The sequence below is a fragment of the Ictalurus furcatus genome, chromosome 4, assembly GCF_023375685.1.
Source record: "Ictalurus furcatus strain D&B chromosome 4, Billie_1.0, whole genome shotgun sequence".
Classification (NCBI taxonomy): Eukaryota; Metazoa; Chordata; class Actinopteri; order Siluriformes; family Ictaluridae; genus Ictalurus; species Ictalurus furcatus.
The window spans coordinates 2,505,001-2,523,563 of record NC_071258.1 but is presented as its reverse complement, the minus strand read 5'-3'; the positions used below and the strand labels follow the sequence as shown (position 1 = coordinate 2,523,563).

The window sequence follows — 18,563 nt, the reverse complement described above, 5'->3', positions numbered from 1 at the left end:
ATGACGACGATGATGTCATTTCTGTATAACTAATACATGAGTTTCAAGATGTAAGGTGTAAAAGGGTTAGGAAAAATCTCAGCACAACGCTACAGGCTAAACCTCTGAAGATCAGAGACGAGAGCACAAAGAGAATGAGATAGAGAATGAAGAAGACCCGCATGGACTCACTGGAAGGTGATCGATCTCTGTCCTCGCTCGAGGGATGAGATCTTGTGAAGATGATCCCAGACTCCCCAGATGGAGCATGCTTGGAAAGCTCCCTCACCGGCGCAGTCGGTTGTCGAGCGTCCTCTTTACTGCTCCCGGCCGGTTCTTCTACTGTGGAGCTCTGCAACGGACAACACACATCCTTAACTTAGAACTTCAGACCAACGTACAGTACCGTACATCACTGAGTCATTCTATACAAGTGACCAGCATAGGAGTGAACAGAGGATTACTTTAGTAGAGGAAATAATACCATAAACGATAGTCATCTCGTTTCTATAGTAACAGCTCGTTCACAAGCAGCGTAATCGTAATCGGTTCTACAACGAGACGTTTATTTGACATTTCGGGAAGGAGTCTCCGGTGTCAAAGGCTTGACGTTTTAGGACATTTTCAAGACTTCGAGGTAATCCGCACTTTTATTGTATTTGTCTCACTAACGTCAGTGTATAACGTCAGCCATAAGAGGAAATAACTTGTCTCATGGATGTTCCACAACATTAAACGTAACTATAAAGGGATAAAAAAAAAAAAAAAAGAAGAAGAAGACAAATTTAATTCTTTAATAAATAAAACTCATAATCGTTGGAAAAATTGCTGTCGTATAAGAGGAATAAATAAAACACATCAGGACGTGCTGTTATATTTAAATAAACAACCTCATCAACCTTCATCCCACCATCCCGTCGTGGATTATTTTCCTACAACAGCACACCTACAGTACGTAGTCGTCACTCCACCGGCGGCGTGCCAGCGATTGACTCCACGTCGTTATTTTTAAGCACCTGCGTCTATTTTGATTACCGCTGAGTAAAGGAGGAAAAAAAAAAACGAGATCCAGCACTTTATAATGGAAGCCTTATCCTTCGGCAGGAGGGACGAGGTCTCGACGCACGACAGCAGTCTTTTGGATGCTTCTTCGAAGGAGGGAAAAAGAGAGAGAGATAAAGAAAGACAGAGAGGAAGAGACAGAAGGAGCTTATAGACGAAGAAGGAAGCAGTGAAGACGGACGCATGGGATTGACTGTGATAGGAAGAAAACAGAAAAACAACAGGAGGAGCTGTCAGGGAGGGATGTGCGAGTGGAGAGGTGAGGGAGATGACTTAAGAGTGGTGGTGATGGCGCTGCCATTGACGAGTGGCAGGGAGATCTGACAAAAGGAAAGCCCCGGGCTGATGAAATAAACATGACTTCCTCCAGGATACAGAGAGACGTGAGACGTGAAAACAAAAAACGTGAGGCCTAGAAGTTCCACATGTCGTCAGAAACACCGGATGCACACAGGTGCCTAAAAATAAATACGTGCCGGCCCTAATTACTTCTCTCGAGAAGACGTGAGGAGGCATTTTTAGCAGGCTTTGTAGGCAGATCGAGAAGGACATGACGGGTAGAGATCAAATTCCTGAATGATTTATTTGGTGTGCGAGTTGCTTAGCTGCAGGTTCTTCCTTCTGCTCGACACAGAACGTGCTGTAGCTCCCGGTTTTTTATTTGTTTTGTTTTTTTTGTTTTTTTAAGGGGATACGGCTTAATCAGCCGTTGCCTGAACTGCTTGGACGAACGTCATGTGCTATCGGAGTTATCGTAAACACGAGTTTCCCACTAGGAAGTTGCTCGTGAATGACCCCTCGACCCGTAATCGAACCGAACTCGTAGATGGGAGGAGTCGTAAACTTTCAACATGGCGGATCATACAAAATTATCCCACGGCACTGCTGACTTCTCGATTCTGATTGGCCAGAAGATGGCGAGTAATTGTTTATAACAGAAGCCGTAACAGGTAGGAGTTCTGTCTGCAAAGCAAAACTTCCGGACAGTTGAGTTTACACGTTCTGGTTTCACGCTAGCATGACAAACCGAGTATGTTCATCCTATTTTTAACTTTTAACCTGAGGAAAAAATGACGCTGTTGAGGGAACGCCCGTTTATAGCTGCTATAACGTAACTGAGAACAGGAACCGACTCGATTCGTGGGCGTTCCACAACATTAAATGTAACCGTAAACAGATAAAAATGATGACTCGTCATTCCTTAATTAATAGAAATATCAATCCCTAGCAAATTACTGTGGTATGAGGAATAATAAAGGACTTTTAGGACTTCGGGGTGGTAACGGTATATCCGCATCAAGCCACGCCCCCCAGATATTTCACTCAGTCTGATAGTAATAAGACCTAGCTCCAGTACGAACATCATCTTCATCCAGCCTTTCTAATCAAATGGAGCTGAGATTATAGTCAGAATCAGTGCTCTGGGCTTCAGAAAAGATGGACCGATGTGGGAGAGATTCACACAGTGACCTTTAGCCTTTAGCGCTCAGCTAGCACATCGTCTCCACGTTCCACACACACAACCTCCACACAACGCCGCGAGCAACGCCGCGCCGTGCGTTACACGCAGGGCTTCGACCTTTCCGTATAAATATCTGCAGGTGAACGCTCCAGTTTGTGCGTGTCAAGGGAATCCACCTACAAACACACTTATAACGTACGGTCCGCACGTCTTCTATCTAGACCGAGCGAGACTGGATTTGGTCGACGAGGCGCCTTTCCTCCAGCAACACGGAAAAGAAGATGAGAGAGAAGTTTTTCAGGGAGTTGAGTGAGTCACCAGACACGAGGTTGCGATAAGAGAACCAAGACAAAAGTGTTACCTAATAGGAGATGAAGTCTTTATTCGCTTTTCAGAGAACTAATTTTACCGAATTGACAGCAGGTGCACAGAGCAGGTGTGTGAGATGAGTAGGAAAGAAAAGAAGAAAAAGAAGATGTAATGGACAAACGAAGGGAAAGAAAATGCTGTGTGGGTTGGAGATATAGCAAAATGTATCAGTATGCTTCAAGACGCTGGCATGATATACAGTACGCATCAGGAAGACATCAAAATATACAGTATACAATGATATGAAATAAAAAATAAAACGGTAACGGCTAATAATCATTTATTCAAAACGCTACAAAATAGCACATCTGTATATAAATACTGTATATAACAGCGCTCCACCTGCTCGATCATGTGCTTATCTAATCAGCGAATCACAAGCCAGAATGCTTGTGGGGATTGGGGGAAAAAAAACGTCTCAGTGATCTCACTGACTTTGAATGTGGCATGGTTGTTAGGCCCTGTTTACACTAGCGCGTTTCCGGTTTTAAAATGAAAACGGCGCTCGTCCACGCTGGCGTTTCCGCCGCGTTTCAGAAACGATCTCCGTCCACGCTACGCGACCGGATACGCACGTCACATGACCATTCGTGCACACTGGTCAAGCGCAGACGAGTGTAAACAGGAAGTTGGTTGCGAGTCCAAACCGGCGTTCCGTGTAGGTCTTACGGCGCTGGAAATGAGATTTGTTGGCGATGGCTCGAATCGTAGCTCGCGTCTTGAGCGTGTAGCAGCTGCAGGATTATAAAATACAGAATTGAACCACACGATGGCCGCTAAGAATGACGACAAAGCCAGCAAAGCTCGCGGTTCGGTCTCCGTGTTGTTGTGTTTACGATCGAGGTAGCGTAACGGTCGTACGGTAGGGGCTTGACGAATCAGGGAAGGATACGCGACGATCCAGAAGACCCGATCAAGGGGCGGACGTGGGCGGAGCCACGCCGTCGTTTTCAAAACGTTTCGGTCTGTTTACACTGAAACGCGAGCCCGGAGTTTTCAAACTAAAACGGGGGGTCTTTCCAAAATTCTCCGTTCATCGAGGGTCGGCGAAGGGTGGAAAAAACATCACCTGGTCTGTATTCGTATTCATTTTTGCACACTTTGACTTAAATATTAGCACCAAAGAGATGCTGTAATTTATTTGAGCTAATTTACTTCAGAGTTCTTTAATGATTCTTTTACAGCCTAGAGCAGGCGGTTTAAGAAAATAGCACGAACTACTAGGTTTAAAAAAAAAAAAAAAAAAAAAGAAAGAAAAAAGAAATGCGTTACAAACACTACAAGGCGAACAGCCAAAAATGCATTAAGTACGTTTCTACACCTTTAACAGGGTTTTCCAGGCACGGATAATTAGCGATATTAAACGTTAGGTGTTCTACACATTACTACAAGTCAGGGCTTTGGGGTTGTTATTTTTAAATCTTGCCTTAAAGCTGTTTTAGGCAATTTCTGATTTCTGCTTAATGGGAAGTGGCAAAGATTGCGCAATAATAAGCCAATTAGTATTGTAGACAAACACTGAAGGCACACATTCGAATACAAAACCCTGCATGATGATGCATTTGATGTGAAAGACACACGACACGACACACACACTGCTCCGGTTCAAAGCTGATGAGTAAATATGCTCAAACAGGAAGCTAGTCAGGACCGGTACAGACCCCATCGACCCGTCCAGCCGGCCTCCTGAGCCTAATTAACTCTGAACTTCCTGTGGGGGACAAACACCAGACGCTTTCACGCCATCTCTAATGAGAGCAGAAGAACTCAACATGGGTCACGTCCCTTACCACCTACCGCCGCCGTGTCCTCTTCCCTGCAGCTTCCAGACAGACACGGTCTTTCAGTACAGCCGCACGCCACTCAGCCTCGGCCACCGGCCCGCTTAATTACACTCGCTAGAGACAGCGGGAGCCGTGCATATATTACTTATTACACGCGAGTGACAGGGAGAAAAGGCAGAATTATATGCAGCAGAGGTCACCGGAGTCGATAAAGACAGGAGAGACAGGTGGAGCAATTCGAAAATGTTATCAGGATAAATGTACAAAGACTAACGATAGAAAGTTCATAGACGTTATATGGGCTACGTTATAATAAGGCAGGAAGCAGGAAACCTCCCTCACATGCTAAATCTGTACTCTCTCAATACTGTTTTTTTTTTTTTTTTTTTTTTAAGTTGCCCATGATATTGTTTATTGTCTCTGAGATCCCAGTCTTTGCCTCCTTTACGTATAGATTCAAGCACAAGTAGGCTTTAAGTAGGACCAGAAGGCCTACAATGTGCTCCTCGAACACACTAATGAGGATTTAATCTGGATGCTATCTCGTGGAATCACGTCAGGAGGTAAAGCGCTTAAAAACGAATAGCACGATGTGGCAAAGAATGAGCGAGAATGGAGGAGAAGGACGAGAAGTCCTTAAATGGACTCGGATCGAAGTGACTATATATGTATACATATAAATTATTTACATAGAAATGGACTGATTTTATTGAGAAAATGTATACAAACATTTAGTTTATATGAACATATATGTCATGTGTAGTAATTAATCATTTCTAGTGTCTACAGTTAGCCAAAGCTTTTTCTCGCCAGGCCTGTGTTTACATTAAAAACACCTACAAAACCTTCCGAATCCACCATGGACCGGACCTTGGGCTAGTTACGGCCACGCCTAAGCCTAACTTTAACCTTGATTTAACCATAACGTGACAACCTTAACAATAACTAATCACACACTCCGTTTAATTTGGATGTGTTCAATTTTTCTTAGAATGTATATGTACTGTATGAATGTATAGCGCTTCTAATACTATACAAGGTACAGTGGGAATGGGGAAGAGAGAGAGAGGAAGAGAGAGAGAGAGAGAGAGAGGGAGAGAGAGAGGAAGAGAGAGAGAGGGAGGGAGGAAGAGAGAGAGAGGAAGAGAGAGAGAGCAAGAGAGGAAGAGAGAGAGGGAGGGAGGAAGAGAGAGAGAGGAAGAGAGAGAGAGAGACAGAGAGAGAGAGGGAGAGAAAGAGGAAGAGAGAGACAGAGAGAGAGGAGGAGAGAGACAGAGAGAAAGAAAGAGTGAGGCAGAGAGAGAGGAAGAGAGAGAGAGGAAGAGAGATGGAGGAAGAGGAAGAGAGAGAGAGGAAGAGAGAGAGGGAGAGAGAGAGGGGGGGAGGGAGAGAGGAAGAGAGAGAGAGAGGAAGAGAGAGAGAGGAAGAGAGAGAGGAAGAGAGAGAGAGAGGGAGGAAGGAAGAGAGAGTGAGGAAGAGAGAGAGAGCAAGAGAGGAAGAGAGAGAGGGAGGAAGAGAGAAAGAGGAAGAGAGAGAGAGACAGAGAGAGAGAGGGAGAGAGAGAGGAAGAGAGAGACAGAGAGAGAGGAGGAGAGAGACAGAGAGAAAGAAAGAGCGAGGCAGAGAGAGAGGAAGAGAGAGAGAGGAAGAGAGATGGAGGAAGAGGAAGAGAGAGAGAGAGGAAGAGAGAGAGGAAGAGAGAGAGGAAGAGATAGACAGAGAGAGACTTTTGGAAGAGAGAGGGAGAGAGAGAGGAAGAGAGAGAGAAAAAGAGAGAGAGAGACAGAGAGAGAGGAAGAGAGGGGGAGAGAGAGAGGAAGAGAGAGAGAGGAAGAGAGAGAGGGAGAGAGAGAGAGAGGGGGAGGGAGAGAGGAAGAGAGAGAGAGGAAGAGAGAGAGAGAGGAAGAGATAGACAGAGAGAGACTTTTGGAAGAGAGAGGGAGAGAGAGAGGAAGAGAGAGAAAAAGAGAGAGAGAGACAGAGAGAGAGGAAGAGAGGGGGAGAGAGAGAGAGGAAGAGAGAGGGAGAGGAAGAGAAAGAGAGGGAGAGAGAAAAAGAGAGAGAGGAAGAGAAAGAGAGGAAGAGAGAGAGAGAAAAAGAGAGAGGAAGAGAAAGAGAAGGAGAGAGAGAGAGAGAGAGAGAGAGAGAGAGAGAGAGAGACTGCAGGCTGGCTGGTCAAGCGTTTTGACGCACTCTGACGTCTCACTTCTGTCTGGTGCTTGAAGAAGCCATCACTTCTTTATGTCTCCTCTCTCCCTTGCTTCATCCTGCTTTCAGGCTGTAGTTCACACACAGGCAGAATATTCTTAATAGTCTTTTAAGGGTTTGTTAGATAGTTAAGCATCCTTAGCTTTGTAAAATGGCTCATTAGAAAGGTTAAGAGTTCCTCCAGAGGGACACACTTACACACTTAAGGGTTCTAGAGTTAGACAGCTAGATCATTAGAACTCCGTTTCCTGCCGAGATCACTGCGTCTCAGTTCTACATTTCCCAGAATGCTGTGCGTCAGCGCCGGCTCAGCGTTGATGAACGCTGTGAGAAAACATCGGCATGGCATGTATAAATGTTGAGAATGAAGAGTTATCTGTAATTATTTCAGATAATTACCCTTAAAGGTTCTATTTACAGAACCCTACAAAGGAGCTTTTTCATATCGGATAGGGTTCCACACACGGTGCCGCCCATATGGTGAAGTTTTCCGTGAGGAGGAAATGTTTACTGAACATTTACCATATGGAAGGAGTCTCCAGTGTCAGTGCTTTGTAACAGTCAGGAGTAAAGCCGTGACTTTAAGGCTCAGGACGGAGGAGTTTACACTCATTCAGACACTACGGACAATTTGGACATGCCAGTCAAGCTACGATACGTGTCTCTGGACTGGAGGAAACCCCGAAAGAACGTGGAGAACATGCGAACTCGAGAATCGAACCCCCAACCCTGGAGATACGAGGCGAAGGTATCGCGAGGTTCATCGCATCACCTCGTTCCTCATCTAACAGCACAACGTCTTCTGAAGGTCATATGACCGTTTGTAAAATCGAAAAATCTTTCATAAATCACTCACAGGTCAAAATAAACAACACCCCTGCAGTATTATTGCACTGGTATGCGTAATAAATTGACTCAAGCACCTACTTTTTTTTTGTGCAAAGTTTCATGCTGGAAAAGTTTATTTTTCTATATTTAGGTGGAAGATTTTGACCCTAACTGAACATATGGATTAATTCCGAGTCCAGTTGTAGCCCGGAGTTTCTCAGGCTGTCCCACGCGAGCGTCTGTGGCGCGGGAAGAGCCGCTCGAGCGCAGAGCACAGCGCGTTCGGGACTCGTTGGCTCGGGTCACCGTTTCTGCAGTGCTGTTTAATGAGAGACTGCTGACTGCTTCAGGTTTCACTGCAGATACAGAGAGAGGACGTGACTGGGAGCACAAGGATGTGACCTTTCACATGAGAACGTGCACTGCTGAGATAATGCTGGGGTTTTGTGAGGAAAATTATTGAAATTAAATATATTTATACCATGGGTATGGGGGGGGAGGGGGGTATTTCTGAATATCGCTTTATATAAAACATTAGATTAGACCAAAAACAAGTATAAATGAGTGCTCATGCTGAAACAAAACCCCAATTTGAATAGAATATAATATAATGTGACGTGGAATTGAGCTCTGATTTCATTCTGCATCGCCTTTTATGTTTTATATATATGTTTAATCTGAAATTAAACTTTTTATATATCCTTAATGTAACTTTTAATATGTATCATTTTTAATTATACAGAAATGAATTATATATTGGACATGTGTGTGTGTGTGTGTGTGTGTGTGTGTTTTACAAAGCTTTTCCAATCTTTTTTTCTTCTTCTTGCCAATATTGAGAGGTGTTGTGTTGTTATGTTGTTTTCGGTTGTTAAGCCATGTTATGTTATGTTATATTATGTTATTTTATGTTATATTATGTTGTGTTGTGATGCTGTTATGTTATGTTATGTTGTGTTATGCTATGTTGTTTTGTGTTGTTATGCTACGTTGTGTTATGTTGTGTTGTGTTGTTATGCTATGTTGTTATGTTATGTTGTATTATGTTGTGTTATGTTGTTATGTTATGTTGTTATGTTATGTTGTGTTATGTTATGCTATGTTATGTTATGTTGTGTTGTGTTATGCTATCTTATGTTATGTTATGTTGTGTTGTTATGCTATGTTGTTATATTATGTTGTTATGCTATGTTATGCCATGTTATGTTGTGTTGTGTTATGCTATCTTATGTTGTTGTTATGTTGTGTTATGTTATGTTATGTTGTTATGTTATGCTATCTTATGTTGTTATGTTATGTTGTGATGCTATGATGTTATGTTATGTTGTGTTGTGTTATGCTATCTTATGTTGTTGTTATGTTATGTTATGTTGTTATGTTATGTTGTGTTATGCTATTTTATGTTATGTTGTGTTATGCTATGTTATGTTGTGTTATGTTATGTTATTTTATGTTATGTTATGTTGTGTTGTGTTATGCTATTCTATGTTATGTTGTTGTTATGTTATGTTGTTATGTTATGTTATATTATGTTATGCTGTTATGTTGTGTTATGCTATGTTATGTTGAGTTATGTTATGCTATTTTATGTTATGTTGTTATGTTGTGTTGTGTTGTGTTATGCTATGTTATGTTGTGTTATGCTATTTTATGTTATGTTGTTATGTTGTGTTGTGTTATGCTATGTTATGTTGTGTTATGCTATATTATGTTATGTTGTGTTGTGTTGTGCTATGTTATGTTATGTTATGTTGTGTTGTGTTACATTTGACGAACGTCGCACTTTCCACCTAGTTAGGGTTGTGTTTTTAAAGGTGTAGTTTATCTGCAGTTTTAGTGGACCCTTCCTTCAGCGTTGACCTCCAAAACCACGCCCACAAAACACATCTGAATGACAGTGTGAGAGGCGGAGCTTTCTGACAAACATGCAGGCGATTGTACACATACTGTCATTTTTTTCCCCAGCGCTTGGCAGGGAAAAAAAATAAAAATATTACAGTGTGTTCTGGTTTAAAAATCGCTGGCCCCACCTTCAGAGCATTAAGGGGTTTGTGAATTGTAATATTTCAGTAAAATACAGTTTCTGCTTATAGACAAAGTCATGGCTAAAATAACATTAGCGACGTACGCTAGCGTTCAGAATTCAATATCATTAGCTAATACCAAATTAGCTAGCTAGCTAAATTAGCGTTTTCCTACTAATTCTCGCCAAGATGTTGGCTCAGGGATTATTTTATTATTATTATTATTATTCAAACTATGCTATGACAGCGAGATTGAACTGAACTGAAGTCAGTTTCGAGTCACATGACACCGGAAAACATGCTGACTAATAATAATGTTGTACTGTGGTGGTCATGCTTCACAATAGGCTGGTACTAGCCAGCTCTGGCCACGCCCATGAGTGCTCTATGTTTTTATTTACACAAGACACAGCAAGATCCCTAAAGCTGCCAAATCCATGTCTGCTGTAAGTAAAATTCTTCCAAATGTTAAATCAGGGCTGTAAGAAATGGATTAAAGGGTTTTGACAACGTTGTATTATTATTGACAAAAGACATTTGTAAGAATAAGCTGTTAAAATAAAGAGATCTGGGACGATGATCCTGTTCTTTCATCGTTTCTTCCCCTCTTGTGGCCCTCGACGCTTTGCAGCCTGTGACCCCGGGGATGCAGGAACAGGAAAAGGGTAAGTGCAATCGATTTGCACTTCCTGCCTGGCTGGGCAGTCACAGTGGGGTGAGCTGACTGCTTAACCGTCTGCCTCCCAGCACGGCCCTGACCTCAGCTGAGCACGGACACTGTGTGTGTGTGTGTGTGTGGGTGTGTGTGTGTGTGAAAAGAGCCAAGTAGGAAACCATGTCAATGTTATAAAAGGAAGTAAAGGCATTGTTTGCCTCTACAGCCGTTACGATCTTATCTTAAACACACACACTGATTCACAGGACATGTGCTCAGGTGTCTGTTATGTGACGGTTCAAATCCATGAATGTTTGCTCAGTTGTTCTGACAAAAAAAAAAAAAAAAAGCTTTGTGTTTGCATAAAAGGGTGTGTTCAACTGATGACACATGCCGGCTGTTGAGGTTTCACTCTGCAAATTCACAACCAACGCCCCGATCTTCAAAACCACAGAGCTAAGCTTGGCAAACAACATGAGGAACAGCATCCTAACGGATTAAAGAAAAAGAGAAAAGAAAGAGAAAGAAAATGCATTTAAAGTTGAAATCGGAAATCGGAAATTTCCCCACACTTTTATCCAGCTTCAGTAAAATCCTTGAAGAATCCCACCATTCAGATCAAACAGCAAGCTCCGGCTTTCTCCGACCTGTCAATTCAGCAAGCTCCGCCTCTCACTGACCTGTCAATTCAGCAAGCTCCGCCTTTCTCTGACCTGTCAATTCAGCAAGCTCCGCCTCTCACTGACCTGTCAATTCAGCAAGCTCCGCCTCTCACTGACCTGTCAATTCAGCAAGCTCCGCCTTTCTCTGACCTGTCAATTCAGCAAGCTCCGCCTCTCACTGACCTGTCAATTCAGCAAGCTCCGCCTCTCACTGACCTGTCAATTCAGCAAGCTCCGCCTTTCTCTGACCTGTCAATTCAGCAAGCTCCGCCTCTCACTCTCCTGTCAATTCAGCAAGCCCCACCTCTAACTGACCGGTCAATTCAGCAAGCTCCGCCTCTCACTCCTGTCAATTCAGCAAGCTCCGCCTCTTACTGACTTGTCATATTCAGCAAGCTCCACCTTTCTCTGACCTGTCAATTCAGCAAGCCCCGCCTCTCACTCTCCTGTCAATTCAGCAAGCCCCACCTCTAACTGACCTGTCAATTCAGCAAGCCCCGCCTCTCACTCTCCTGTCAATTCAGCAAGCTCTGCCTTTCTCTGAGCTGTCAATTCAGCCAGCTCTGCCTCTCACTGCCCTGTCAGTTCGGAAGCCCCGCCTCTCACTTGCCTGTCAATTCAGCAAGCCCCGCCTCTAACTGACCTGTCAATTCAGCAAGTTCCGCCTTTCTCTGACCTGTCAATTCAGCCAGCTCTGCCTCTCACTGCCCTGTCAGTTCAGAAGCCCCGCCTCTCACTTGCCTGTCAATTCAGCAAGCCCCGCCTCTAACTGACCTGTCAATTCAGCAAGCTCCGCCTTTCTCTGACCTGTCAATTCAGCAAGCTCCGCCTTTCTCTGACCTGTCAATTCGGCAAGCTCCGCCTCTCACTGACCTGTCAAGCCCCACCTCTCATTTCAAGTTAGCTTCAGTTAAAATCACCGATTACAGCTTTAAGATATATTTTTAACAGAATTTCTTATCTTTGATCATCAGCGTGTATGCAGTAGTTTTGCAACAAAATAAATTGTTAAACGAGAAAAATCAACAAATATCGTTGTTTTTTTTCCCCTGTGGACATAAGAAGCGAAACTGCAAACTGCGGATGGATACATGGTGATAAAAGCTTATCCTCAATTTCCATCACTGTTTACACGTTTTCAGTCACACAAATCAAATGTGTGAGATCAAAATCAAATGAGCCAGACCGGAACGCCTAAGACGAATCGTTTACCCTCTCTCACACTCCGCGCTTGCCCTTTTGAAAGGGCAAATCGGGAATAAAATTGGGCTACAAATCCTGTAGTGTACATCCCGCACACGAGCGTCCTCTTCACTAATACAGCCATAAATCCACCGAACCCTCAGCAAGTCCTCCTCTGCACTGCTCTGCATTGATTTTCTCAGTGCACACTCTAATGGCTGCTCTATTCAGGGGCTCGTTAGGAACCTGTGCACAGGGGCTCTCTGTAATGGCCGTGTCGTTTCTAATAAAAGCCCGGCGAGGCGAAGGCGGAGCACTACATACCACACACACCGCTACGCTGTTAGCCAGGGCGCAGGGGTAATTGAGGTATTATGCAAAACAATCACAACAGGCCCCTTCGATTAATGAAGGCTAACAGAAGATGTGAAGGACAAGGACATACAATAAGACGGACAGGAAGAGGACGAGGACGTTAGGATGTATAGAGATTCTGTAATATTCTGTAGGAGTATCAGATTAAGGAAGGTGTAATGTTTATAACTGACACATAATCCTGACTATTGATATCATTTATCCCTGACATTAGTACTGTACTTGTTGATACTGATATGGGGGCCATGGTAGCTTAGTGGTTAGCACGTTTGCCATGTGCATTCAGGGTTGTTGGTTTGAATCCCACCTCTGCCCTGTGTTTCTTCAGGGGTTTCCTCCGGGTACTCCGGTTTCCTCCACCGGTCCAAAGACATGCGTGGTAGGCTGATTGGCATGTCCAAAGTGTCCGTAGTGTATGAATGGGTGTGTGATTGTGCCATGTGAAAGATTGGCACCCCGTCCAGGTTGTACCCCGTCTTCTGCCCCATGTTCCCTGGGATAGGCTCCAGAAGGATAAGCGGTATAGAAAATGGATGGATGGATGGATGGATGGATTACTCTTACCACATGGTCACTATCAGAGAAAGCCAGATGGCATCCATTATAAATATTAAAAGTGTCTAGAATCACTTATAGGTCATGGAGCGTTTATGTTGTAAAATCCACTCATATTGGAAACACATTTTAAACCATTACTAGCCATTAAACCATAGGTTCCCAGATCCCACATTGTGGTGTTTTTCCTGCACTCATCTCATTCCTCACGACTCAGGAAGCGCCGGTAATTAGATGATTACTTGACTGAGGTGTGCTAAAGCAAGGAAAACAATAAACGGTGAAGGACAGGGGATTCTCCAGGACCACGGTTGAGAACCTGTGCATTAAACTATTACTGTAATGGTTTCCATAATACTGTTCAGAAGAAAATGAGCTATCTTTTGTCTTGTTTTTTTTTTTTCCATGTAGTTTTTCTTCCCAGTATTAACTCATGGTAAGGTCACTGCTTAATCAACCTTGTTTGGTAGAACAGCTATTAACCCTGAGTTGTAAAAGAGTAATCGCTCCGTAGTCAATCCATCAAGCGACGGAGGAACATCTTTCCACCACAGACCTTCTTATACGTAGAGGTGGGATATCGCTTACATAATCAGTCAATTGTAACTACAAGCTAACTACAAATTTCTGTCCTAACAACGCCAACATTTTGTAAACACAGCTAGTTAGCATGTTTTAGCATCCTAGAAATGCCTGAATTGATGCTAATGCCTTCTTGATGTTTCAAGGCCTGGCGACCTTGATGTTCTTCCGTACAGCAATAATGAGAGCTGATCCCGTCCACTGGAGCTAGACCGGATTACTGTACCTAACCTGAATTGATGCATGGTCTATAGCTAGCATAACTCTAACAAGAGCTCCGTTTGACTTGGACAGCGTCTTGCTTTATTGGACTTTTTACTGATTGACTAAAGCTCACTAAACAGACTTGTGTTGTTACCGTCAACAGGGATTCCTAAAACTGTCGAAGTCAAAGTGGCTCCTGTCCACTGTCGCTGACTCACCGATGACCTTAATGTGAGGTGGTAAAGGAACCTATTTGGAACCGTTTATTAATCTTTAATGGGTACCAATGTTGGGAACACCGTGTGCAAGGCAGGAATACACCATGCATACACACACACACACACACATTTGTACTCATTCACACCTAGGGGCAACTTAGTCATCATTCCAACATATACTACCGACATGTTATTGGAGGAAACAGTGGGAGGAAACTGGAGAACCTGGAGGAAACCCACGCAGTCATGCGGAGAACATGTGAAACGCTACATAGACAGTAACGTTTTCTAAATATAAGTATATAAAGGGTAAAATTGCAATGTTTCATTTTACAGCTCTACAGCTCCAAGGATCCTCCTTTTACCTGTCTGTTATCTCCTTGTGTCAGTCTGGGTTTCCTCCATGTTCTCCAGTTTCCTCCCACCTTAAAAACATGCAGGTGGATTGCTGACTCCAAAGTGCCCTGAAGTCTGTATGAGTGTATGGATGTGTGTATTCCCTGGGACAAGCTCTGGATCCATGGCAACCGTCACCAGGATAAAGTGGTTACTGAAGATGAATCGATACAACATGGGGTCAAAACACGTTTTCTCTCCTATAAGACTGACAAGCAGGCAGGCAGGCGAACGAAAACGGTTTCCTTCATCCTCAACCGTGGTCGGGGTTTCTCATCCATACACAGACGCCACACGCCCTCTGCTGGACCCAAAGCAGAACTGCGTTGAGAAAAACCCAAACCAGAAACCTGTCTGGAGGCCTGAAATAAGATCACGTCTTTTACCACGGATCACATTAGCTGCCACACAATGTCTTTTATCATCCATGAATCATTATAATATAATGTCCTGTTCCTGAACAGAGAAGGTGGGAACCTTTCAGAGAGAAAGACCGTCAGGACTGGAACAATACGAGCTAACTGGAGGCAGGATCTGAAGTCAAAACGCTCTTTCCCTCTTTCCAAGTGTGACATTTTCTCGTTGGACGGCAGCTATGAGTAGGTTCCTGTTATCTGTATCTCGGTGACATTCTGCGAGGGGCATCTGAACGCTCTGGGCCTGCGAATACATCTACACTGGCATTTAAAATTACATCAGCAACAATAACAACTAAAAAAAGATTCCCAGTGAACACAAGGGTTTAGCATGGGGGAGGTTAGAAAAGCCTTCTCAGCTCAGCAATCATGTTCACGTTCCGCTGTGTGGAGGAGACGGAGAACAAACGAACGGCTAAGTAAGTATACCGCTCCTCTCCCACTCCCTTCATCTCTCTCCAATCCGGCAGACATAAAAGGAGCTTTCTCGAGGTGTAAAGCGGACACCTTCGGCACACGGAAACCGAGCAATTACTCGATTTAAAGAGCTGTACGATTGTGTCATTCCGACGAAACACAGAGCGTGCTTTGATTAATTGTTGGTTAAAAAAACAAAACAAAACAGAAGATAGGAAGCGAAGGCTAAGGGAAATACGCGCACGCAACAGCTGTCTCATCTTTCTCAGAAATGACCAGCACTTAAAACTTAAAACACACATCCACCTTCACACTGCGTATCACAACTCACTCGCTCTCACACCCAGAAAGAGAGAGTGCGAGTGAGAGTGCAAGTGTGTGTTATCAGTGTTACGGGTTCCTATCAGGAAGTTAAACAGTCAGGGTAAACACATTGGTGCAGGAGCAAGGTCGGACAATTGACAGCCTAGGTTCTCACACACACACACACCTGAACAGCTCAACATACACCAAGCCAAAATCCCTGCAAGCGTGACAGAGCAATCGATCGGGATGAAACGACACGTAAACAAACCATGATATGGAACTGACGATGTCAATAACATGGACATTTTTATTCCGTTGAGGAGAAATCTAAGGTGTGTTTGTTCTCCCAAGTTAAAGTCTGTCCCTTTGTAGACCTCATAATTCTGTTCATTTTCATTCCGACATTTTTCGAAAGTTCAAATGTGAACCGTAATAAATCGGTAGGCGGTTCTTATTAGGGCTGGGCGTCATGGTTATGATAATATACGTAGTACGGATATCGTGAGAATCCACTTTTCTGCATTGTAACAATTACAAACGCGTCGGAAGCAACAGATATGAGGTTCATTTGTGCCGATTTCCTCATTTCTCGGTGTTAAATAACGTCCTTTTGTATATTAGAGAGATCCGATAGAAATCCGATACCTATCAGGAAAGACGATGACGTCACGGATCCCAAGCACACTCTTACGGAAGACATATTTAAAGGCTTTAAAATCCGACCGTAAGCCGCGACGTTACCCGTACAAGCATGCCGATAATGTCCCGGGTCTATAAAAGTGTGAAAGCTCTAACGGTGTGTGTGAAACTCCTCGAGTGGCTGACTTCGTGTTGGGTCAGTAAATCAGCACAGCTGGGCCCAGGCGAGGTCAGCGAGAGCCAGGCACGCAGATCTAAGCATATAAAATGCAAAATCGGTGTACCTTCAGCACCTGATCAATACTCCTGACCCAGCAGTGCGCCGTCACACACCAGCAAGTCACAGCGCGGTCAAGAGCCGAGAGAGACAGAGAGAGAGAGAGAGAGAGAGAGAGAGAGCGAGAGAGAGAGAGAGAGAAACATCACAACACAAAGGCTAGAAATCTGAGACCTCCGCAGCATCTTTTCGAGCACTCGCACACCACTAGACACACTTTTTATTCAAACTGTGTTGTAACCTTTTGCATGAAAGGGACTCTATGCTTGGAATTCAGTGCAGATTCTTTCTTTTACACGTCTCTCTATCTCTCTCTCACGTCCAGTTCATAATTCGTCCAACATTCTGGCTCCTTAGAAACAGGACCAATCATATGAAATAATATACATGTTCTCAATCGAGCATTAATTCCCCAGCTGCATTCATTTATAGGGATCATAAGAGAGAGAAAGAGAGAGAGAGAGAGAGAGAGAGAGAGAGATAGAGAGAGAGAGAGAGCCATGGCCATTAGGTATTCATAAAAGGAAATGTAATGCAGAAAGCCTCTCAGCGTGTACCGAGACACTGGATTACAATGGTTACAGCCTGACCAGCCTGAAATGGACAAGCTGCCCTCTAATAATCAAACCTGCAGGCCTGTCTCTTCCTCTCTCTGTACTCTGACACATGTAATAAGCCAGCAGAGACCAGAGGGCAGAGACAGACAGACTGAAATATACACTGATATTTCAGTACAAGGGAAAGAGAGGTATTAACGCGGTATTCAGTGCTTCAGTAAAGGGTGAGGCAGGTCAGCGTGTGGAGAAGAGAATGAAAATGTTTAATGTAGAGGTAATGAGTGAGAGCGCACGGTGGTCTGGGCGATGGGGAAAGGGAGGGTAGAGTGCAGGATGGCAGAGTTGATGGAGTACACGGCCTGGAGGATATATTGATGCGTATTATGGAGGTACTCTGGAATTTCTGGGCAGTGGGCGGAGTGCTTGGTGTAGAGGATGGGGATAATGATGAGTGGTGGAAGGAAAAGAGCTGTACGTCTGTGTTATGATGAGTGGTGGATTCGGATTTGGGTGTAAAGGGGTATTGGCATATATACAGCTGATGTATGGGGGGCGGGGGTGATATGTCTAGTACTGGGCACGGAGACTAGATTTTGACTGGCATTCGCTGCAGTATTTGTTCCAGAAGCTGTGTAGCGAGTGCGTTAATGGGCACAGAGGTTCGGTTATAGCAGGTGTTGGGTGAACTGTTATACTCAGAGCCTGGGTTATGGCAGGCGATGTGTGGAACATCGCCAGAGGGAGGGGAATGTGCACAAAAAAGCACATAATTAGTCACAGGCATGTAACACACTCAACAGGGGTTATAGAACTGCAAGCCAGGGGTTAAATAAGTAATGGATGCCCTACTCCCTCACATGAGACTGTGTATGTGTGCATAACAAAGAGACACAGAAAAACATCGTGTCTCATGTGATAGCGTGTTGTATGAACCTTGCTCGGGGCTGTAGTATTCACACTGCGCTCCACTGTTGTGCTTGTCTTGGCTGATAAACGGATCCTGTAAAGAGCATTGCGCTGGGTGCAGTCAATAGAGACTGTCTGTCTGCTCGTTTTCCTTTGCCTCAACTTCCCCTTCTCTTTTTTTTCTTCTTCTCTCGCTCTCAGCAACAGCACGGTTCTATGGAGGAAACAAGCCAGGAGAGGCCTTTGCATGCTCAAAGGGTTATTGATTGAACCAGTTAGATGGTGAAAAAGATGGAGGAGGGAGGCAAGGAGGGGGCTGAAGGGGCTGAAGGGGTATGACAGGTGGTGATATAGTTATGTCTACACACCACACCAGCCCACACACTCCCATACACACATACAGTAATAGTCGTGAGCAATAGTAGGACGTTGAGTTTCAAGATGCACGTTACACTTTGCCTGAAGATACAATGAGCGATGCCTTGCAATTAAAACAGGGT

At 44.0% G+C, this 18,563-nt stretch overlaps 1 protein-coding gene across 7 annotated transcripts in view; it reads right to left on the bottom strand.

The window, feature by feature from the left end:
- The window catches only part of gse1b (Gse1 coiled-coil protein b), a 247,879-nt gene that overhangs the window by 168,162 nt on the left and 61,154 nt on the right, over nucleotides 1-18,563 (bottom strand). For all 7 annotated transcript variants that reach the window (XM_053622506.1, XM_053622512.1, XM_053622509.1 and 4 more), the window contains exon 2: nucleotides 172-331. In XM_053622506.1, the coding sequence (XP_053478481.1) occupies nucleotides 172-331 (160 nt within the window). The remainder of the gene's footprint in view (nucleotides 1-171; nucleotides 332-18,563) is intronic.